Source organism: Lepidochelys kempii, chromosome 2, assembly GCF_965140265.1.
Source record: "Lepidochelys kempii isolate rLepKem1 chromosome 2, rLepKem1.hap2, whole genome shotgun sequence".
Classification (NCBI taxonomy): Eukaryota; Metazoa; Chordata; order Testudines; family Cheloniidae; genus Lepidochelys; species Lepidochelys kempii.
Genome location: NC_133257.1, coordinates 38,723,666 through 38,731,845, shown reverse-complemented (window position 1 = coordinate 38,731,845; position 8,180 = coordinate 38,723,666). Strand labels below are relative to the sequence as shown.

The 8,180-nt window shown below is 37.5% G+C and overlaps 1 protein-coding gene across 3 annotated transcripts in view; it reads right to left on the bottom strand.

Moving 5' to 3' along the window:
* Positions 1-226: 226 nt before the first annotated feature.
* YWHAZ (tyrosine 3-monooxygenase/tryptophan 5-monooxygenase activation protein zeta) overlaps positions 227-8,180 on the bottom strand; it is a 32,128-nt gene continuing 24,174 nt past the window's right edge. For all 3 annotated transcript variants that reach the window (XM_073330425.1, XM_073330428.1, XM_073330427.1), the window contains exons 3-6: positions 4,974-5,097; positions 3,261-3,424; positions 3,055-3,150; positions 227-1,286 (exon numbers count right to left, since the gene is read on the bottom strand). In XM_073330425.1, the coding sequence (XP_073186526.1) occupies positions 1,227-1,286; positions 3,055-3,150; positions 3,261-3,424; positions 4,974-5,097 (444 nt within the window). In that variant the 3' untranslated portion in view covers positions 227-1,226. The remainder of the gene's footprint in view (positions 1,287-3,054; positions 3,151-3,260; positions 3,425-4,973; positions 5,098-8,180) is intronic.

Genomic DNA, 8,180 nt, shown 5'->3' with positions numbered 1-8,180 from the left:
CAGCTTTCAAGATAGTTAAGACAAGCTCTTAATCTTGCTACTTCATTTCCTGCGGAAAGTGAACCAAAATCTGGATGCAGAGAATCATTTAATCAGGGGAAAACTGACATTCGAATAGTCAAGATATTTCGCCATGCCTCTCGTTTTAGTGAAGTTTCTCTAGAATCCCTGTAAAAAAAATTCAGAACAGGAAGACAGATTTACATGAAAGCTACAGAGAAGGTAGTTGAAAAGTCCATTCATAAAACTTTTATTCCACTTACATCAACTTAATACACATGTTCTTAACAGTTATGCTTGGATTGTTCATGAAAATTTCATAAGACATTAAACAAAGCTAGCCATCATCTCAAGTTATTTCCCTGTTAACTATTTTTACAGCACATGCATGTTAGGCAAGTATCAAAAAAATCACAAAAGCAAAAAAAAACCTAAAAAAGTTAAATACATGGGTTTTTGTTTTACTGCTGTGCTCAATATACAGTGTAGTTATGGATATCAAGCATTTCATTTTTACTGCATCTTTACTTGTACATTTGTTCTTAGGTTGCCTAAACCATTTAAATACAAATAAAATGTGTAGCAAAAATAATGAAAGCAACAGCAGGTAACTTTACAAATAATGGAATGTGAACCGTTTCTGCCTTTCTCTAGAGAAAGTTGACTGGGTGATCAAAACTGTCTTAAGGAACGCTTTTCAGCTGCAATCAAAGATGTACACTTGATTGTATATTCCATAGGATTTCACACGCTTGACATGCAATATCCATGGGACATCTGTTCCCCCGCAGCCATGGTATGCTTCAGCTTTGAAGCACTCACACTAACTACACCTGTGGCTGCAACTGATTATCCCCTTTTTCCATCATGACAGACCAATATGCACGCAGTTTTCTTTGCTCAACATAGGAAGCTGTTTAACCCTGGCCACCTTGTGGGAAGCCACAGTATACCAAAAGTACTATGCCAAACATGTAAAACTTGTATAAAAATTTCACAACCCTATATTGGCCACCTCAGATGAAAACAGATAAATTCCCCAAATGTTAACTGGCTCTATTCCCCTAATATTAAACATAAAACCACATGGGAAATATAGAAATCCAAATAGAAGTAACATAAACCTGTCATAAATCGTAAACAAAAACTATTTGTGGGACAGCATGAGTGACAAATGGTCTACTGTGTAAATTTTAGAATGAGGCAGACAAAAGTTGGAAGGCTGGTTAATTCTCCCCTCCTTCTCCTGCTTCAGCTTCATCTCCTTGGGTATCCGATGTCCACAACTGTTTGAGAGAAAAAGCAGTAAAGTGTTTGCATTTGCAAGAATGCTGAAAACCCATCCCATTCCAGATTCTTGCTAAATATTATGAGTAGACGAGGATATCAGTAATATTTCTACTTTTCTTCAAGGGGGAAGCTCTTCCTACCTTGAATGGTATTATTGCTTAAAGGCTTTGTCACTGGGAGTTTGTTGCTCCTCTGGGAGTTTAACTATCAGCTGGTCAGCAAACCCTCAGCTGGTCTTTCGGTCATTGCTATCACACTATGCTTTGGAGCATCCCTCTGCTTCAAAAGGTGGCGCTCCAATTGGATCCCTTAGCTGCCAAGGCCCTCACAAGTAGAAAGACCTTAAAGGGTTTAATTCTTCACTGCCTTGCACATATCTTAAATCAACATTCACTCTTGTGCAAAGATAGTATAAAATACTACGAATTCAGAATAGTAGACATTTACACACACTTTGCATATGTGTAAGTGATGCAAGGCAGTGGAGAATACTGTGCAAGATGTGCAGCCTTGTTCCTGGCCTGAATGCAGTGCAGATGCCACATGGCAAATGCTCCTTGCTTAAACTTGAAGCAGCATGAAAATACCTAAAAATTGGCCAGAAAATAAATGACAGATGTGCCGAGACATGGTATCTACCAGGAAACAATTTCAGAAAACATGCAGGCCAATCTAGATTCATGCTGTGGATAGTAGTCAGTTTGAGTAACAATGAATTAAAAGGTTTCAGAGTGGTAGCCGTGTTAGTCTGTATCAGCAAAAACAGCGAGGAGTCCTTGTGGCACCTTAGAGACTAACAAATTTATTTGGGCATAAGCTTTTGTGGGCTAGAACCCACTTCTAGCCCACGAAAGCTTATGCCCAAATAAATTTGTTAAGTCTCTAAGGTGCCATGAGGACTCCTTGTTGTTTTTAACAAATTAAAAGTTACTGTTCTGTGGCTCACTTGTAAGACTTCTGAATAACACTGATTCTAGAGAAGTTTCAAATAAAAAAACATGACCAAAAAAGGAAACAAGCTTGTTTATATTGGTCTTAGTACTAAGTTCAAGTATATCTACCTCACAAAATATTTGTTTGCATAAATATCAAGTAAACCTGGAAAAAAAAAAATCCTCTAGAACATGAGCAAGAACGAACCATTGGGGGGACGAAGAAAAGGGAGGAAAAAAACCCCACCTTACTGCTGAGGCAACTGACACCTCACTGGATGATATTTAGCCATTTAGAACTACACTAGGGCCCATGCCTTATGCATATGATCAGGCTGGACCCATTACACAAAGGTGAAGAGTAGCTCTAAAAACAAAACAAAAAACCCCACCAAAAAAAAAAAATTCCAAGAGGATGTAAAGATTGCACTGTCAGTCAAAGCTTTCAATACCATTTTTAGGGGATAACACTAAAAATAAGTAAGTGAAAGTTAACCTACATTGCAGCTTGTTTTTAAAAATGCTAGATTCCTTACATAAGCCAGAAAGTGTAGTTATTCAACGATGTAGTGGATTTGCCAATTATGGGATCATAGAAACTGAAAGTTGTTAACTTACCATGGGAGGCAAAAGTGTGAACAAAATTTCAGTTCAGGAATATAACAACTTGCTGCTAACAAACATTATTTACCTACATGTTAGGCATAAAATAGTAGCCCCCAGTTAACTGCTCATATGCTTTAGTTAGAGTCAAGCAATGAACAAAATGCTTGATTCATGATGACATGTAATAAAATTCCTTGCTTAACAAGCAAGTTTTAATGGTACTTACTGTCAAGTTGTCTCTCAGTAATTGCATTATTAGTGTGCTGTCTTTGTATGACTCTTCACTTAACGTATCAAGTTCAGCAATGGCTTCATCAAAAGCCTAGAGGGTTTTTTAAAAAAAAAATAAATAAATTTTTAAAAAATGTTATTGCCCATATAATATAGGTTACATACAACATTTAAGCTTTTGATTCTTTTTTAAAAACTTACAGTCTTTGCAAGGGAACAGGCTTTCTCCGGGGAATTCAGAATCTCATAGTAAAACACAGAGAAGTTCAGAGCCAGACCTAATCTGATTGGATGTGTTGGTTGCATCTCCTTTTTACTGATTTCAAAAGCTTCTTGATACGCCTGTTGTGACTGCTCCACTATCCCTTCAAGAAAAACATGTAAATAATTTAGATGCATTTACACAGCTGTGTTCAAGACCTATGTTTTTATCATGTAACAAACATGAGTAATAGGTTTGGGTTTAGTTTCCTCATTAATAAGGAGCTCTTAGCTTTACAAATATTTTCATAGCATAATACTGTTTTAAAAACAGTTTTGCGGAATTAGCCAGTTAAAGCAACATGTCCAAATTAGCTTTGGCCCACAATAAGCATTAAGGCTGGATGGAGATAGCTGGTCAATATGTAAAGCTGAATTTGCCACCTAAGCATTGCAGCATTTTTATAGTATTTAGTAAAGAATGAAGAGGCAAGGAACAAAAAATTTAGCATAAGTTTCAGAATTCTAGTATCTAATCTATATGTATAAGATTACAATTTCATCTGACAGTGTCTCTTTAATGCTGCAAAGTATTCCAAATCTACTTTTTATTACAGACAGGGTTGGCAGCATTGCAGATTAATGTTGCTCCCACATTTACCATTATAAGCCCCCGTTTGCAATTGCTTATAAAACTTTGTGAAACTATTTCTCCTACACAAATAACTGTTGGGTACAAATATGTAACTCTTCTCTTTGTTGAAGGAAGACACAGATAGTCTCTGGGTATGATTTTGGTGCCACTGCACTGGCCCCATACACCATTCAGTTCGGGTTCAATGCAAAGTCAGTTCTGAACAGTTTGCAAACAAAGCAGAAGAGACTTACCATGAACTGTTCGGGTACAAGTTTAGAATTAGAAAGACAAACCTTTTTTTGGCTAGACTTGCTACAATTCTACAGTATTTTAAAAAATAGACAAACTAGGTGTTTGGACCCTCAAGGACTAAGAGACTAAGCTATAGGGGTACTGCTTACCCTTGCTAATCTGTCTACTAGGTTGTTACAAGTTTGTATCTATGTAGATACAGCAGACAGGTAAAATTTTTTTCTAAAACAATAAGCAAACCAATTTATGGGATGGCAATACAATTCCTAGATTCCAGTACATCATGAGTTTGGGTCATTAGCCACTTCCCTTCCAAGGTGGGTTCCAGCCTCATTGAGGGTCAACACCTAGTTTTGTCAGCTATTTTTAAAAATATTGTAGAAGTGTAGCAAGTCTAGCAAAAAAGCTAAATATTAAGCCTTGTGGAGAAAGGGTAGGGTACTGACCCCGCACCCAAAGGCGGGAATATGAATGGAGATGGCTGGGGCAAAGGGAATTCATATCTCTGTTCTGAAACTAGGGGTATACACATACACAAGCATAATGGTTGACTGCTTCAGGAGTGTTACATGACCAACCACACGTTTGCTACAGTGGGGATCTGCAAAGCACACTTGTAAGGGAGAATTCCTGGGGACTCTTGTTTGAGAGCTATTGACCTACCACGTTTAGGCAATAAACTGGGAATTTCTATAACCACAGAGCTAAACCACCTTTTAATTCTATTTAACATTAATCATCTCCCAGAATCAGAGAAAGAGCACTGTCCCATTTAAAGCAAGCCCATTTTCTGACAAATTTAACAAGAAGCTGACATACTGTACCTTTCTTGTCATCCCCAGCAGCAACCTCAGCCAAGTAACGGTAGTAGTCTCCTTTCATTTTCAAATAGAAAACTTTACTTTCTGCTTGAGAAGCGTTAGGAATCAAGAACTTTTCCAACAGAGACTAAAATCAAAACAAAGAGTACTATGTTTTACACAACCATACCTTTCAATAGTATTGTAGATCCATCAAATTAGTTATATTGCAGGTTTTTCAAAAAGTCAAGAAAACTTGGTTCTGATAACAAGCTTTAGTCAGCCTAGTTTTTATCCACTTCTTTGCTGAATGTGCCATGTTGCGATCTACAGGAGGAATTGTTTTAGGTACAGAATGTTCAGCAGAACAAAACACCTAAATAACCGAAATGTAGGTTAACTGCCTATGAAACTCCACTTTATGAAAGAAGCAGCATTGTAAACTGGGAGATTTTTTTCAGCTACAGTAGTATCAGCATTAGTGCTTACATAGCAACAATGTGGAGTCTATCACCCAGGCTACAAAGCAATTTTACATTTGTTTGAAGTCACTTATTAGAGAGTACCTAAAACCTATTTGTGTAACATGCCATACGTAATTCTTGACTGTTTTTCTAGCATATTCTTCCTTAACTCTGATTTAAAATGGGTTATCTGGAGGAGAAATGAGTAACAGTACCTTGAAAAGGAGCAATATATTTATACTTCACATAAGACAGTGATTACAAAAAATTCTAGTTAATGTTTGGTTTTATAACCTCTCTACCCAATCTGAATATAATTCCATTTTGCTAGTTGTAAATTCTAATAAGTTCTAATAATGGAGTCTTAAACTGAGGACAGTATGCCTGCATACACTGACTAAAATTTTAACAGATAGAAACAATATTACAAACATTGGTTCTCAAATGTTGTTTCAGACACCACTACTAAAAGTTTAAAGTAAATCAGATTCTGATCAGTAGTGGAATAGAAGCACTATTTAAAAACACTACAGTACTTGGCTCAATGCAACTATTCACCTTGACACTTTTGTACCTACTAGCATTAACTGTATGTTACACTGGGACATTATTATCCTATCAATATTCTATATCTTACATCATTTAATGGTGCATGTTTATAATTATGTTAATAAAACACTGTAGCATGTTTTTAGCTGAAGTGTAGCCACATTGCTTTTGCACCACAATAGAACTGGATAAGACTAGTCATCGCTAGTACTTGTTTCTTTTGACTTTTCAGGACATTTCAGATTTAGCATGGTAGTCAAGTTTCCTCCCCCAACTTAGGTGCTTAAAGTTAGGCACCTATATAAATGACTCAGTTTTCTTCTAAGAGTGGAGGCCACTTCTTTAGGTGTCTAACACCCACGTTGAAAAAGTTGGGCATAGCATTCATCTAAAGTTGAGTGAGATTTTAGAGGCAGTTACACATGTTATAATTTAAAGATATCTGGGGTATGTAATGTTAAAGTTTGATAAGAGACTATTGATTAACGATAACTTTTCCCGCTATTTAACTTCTACAAATAAACCCCTAACATTTCAACTTTTATCTCACGCTGTTCTTAGATTATCCTTTCAAACTCATGATAGAATTGGGGGGTGTTCAAGACTCCAGAACTATGGAGAGTTTTGCAGCACTTACTACTACATGACTGAACTAGGAAATCAGTTGGAGCAGAAGCAACATGCATGTTTCCTTCTTGGGGAGGGACGCTATCCCCATATTCAGAACACACTTGTACTGAATTCTTATACCGGCACCTTTGGTACCAGATTTGGCAAACAGCATGTGATGTAGCAGGAAAAACCATGTGTCTCATTGAGTAAAGTGATATGGGAGGAGTGAACCAATTAAAGGATGTAGCAATACTCTTAAAAAGGGTCGCTGTTAATTTTCGTGAGTTGTGAAATTTAATATGACTTGAAGACCAATTCCACCCACATTCAAGATGAAAAACTACTTTAAGCCAAATGTCTCTCCATACCCCTGCAGATGGGGGTAGCCAGGATGTTGGGTGGGTGGAAGCAAGAGTCAGACCAGAAGGAATGTCTATTGTCTATACTCTATGAAGGTTAGAGAAAGCCCACTAGTGTAGTTTTAGTACTGCATACTTCTAGCATCTTTCATCAGATTAGTGATTCTCACAGCATCTTCTCAGCTCCTGTGAAGTAGGTATCAACTCCTACAGATGCGTAACGAGACATGAGAACTGACTGGTGGGTTCTTGCTTCTGGCATGAATGGTCGCAGCAGGGCCAATCCTTGGGCAGAGATCTGACCCAAAAGCAAGTTAGTATCACAGCGAGGGAGAACACCCTAATCTTTGTTCTAACCAGGCACCCTTCAAAATTTTAGTCTTATGACCTGCTTTTCACAAGTGCCAAGAATTTGCAGCTTTCATTAAATTCAGTGGTGATCAAGAACTAAAAAGAAAAAAAGCCAGTACACTCATTCTTAATTATAGCCCTGAAAAGAATGTTTACCAGATTGGTTAGTATGCACATAACCCTTTGGTACGAGTCCCCCCACCCTCAGATAAGCCATATCTATACATTCTCAGTTACAAATGTCAAGAAATTGGAATTACCCCCAGAAGTTTTCTGCAACATGATTCCAGCTATGCAGAAGAATAACTAGCTTCTTTTATGAAGTCTGGCAGTTAGCAATCAGTAGCATGCATATCCCTTTATTATTAACTCCCCACTGCCACAGTTCCAGGTGAAATTCTAAATCCATAAAAATAACCGTTGCTTAATAGTTTTGTTTGCTTACTACCAAGTGAAGAGACATATTTGCACTGGTGGTAGAAAGGATTACTAATTAGGAAAGCCTCTTGTACAGCTGAGATGTTAACAGTGCAGCCAGCTGCTCGGAAAAAGAAGGTGTAAATTTCCTCAACACACCCTGAACATAGGAGTTATGCACTGCTCCCCAATCCCTGGTGGTTAATGGGGGAGCACGTACTGAAGCAAGGTTTATTCCTTCCTTATCAGTCTCCTTTATTAAGGAGACAACCTAATCTTTCCAATTTCTATATGACTGGGTTTTGTTTCTGCTGCATCTTTGAGATTATACAATCCTAACTACAAGCAAGGACTATTTAGACAAGATGCTTAAAAATACTGACTATTCCATTCTCTACATATCCACTGCCTGCAGCTTTTTGGGACCAGTGCCATGCATTAAGCGATTCACGATTATAGCTGAGCCTTTCTGGAATGGT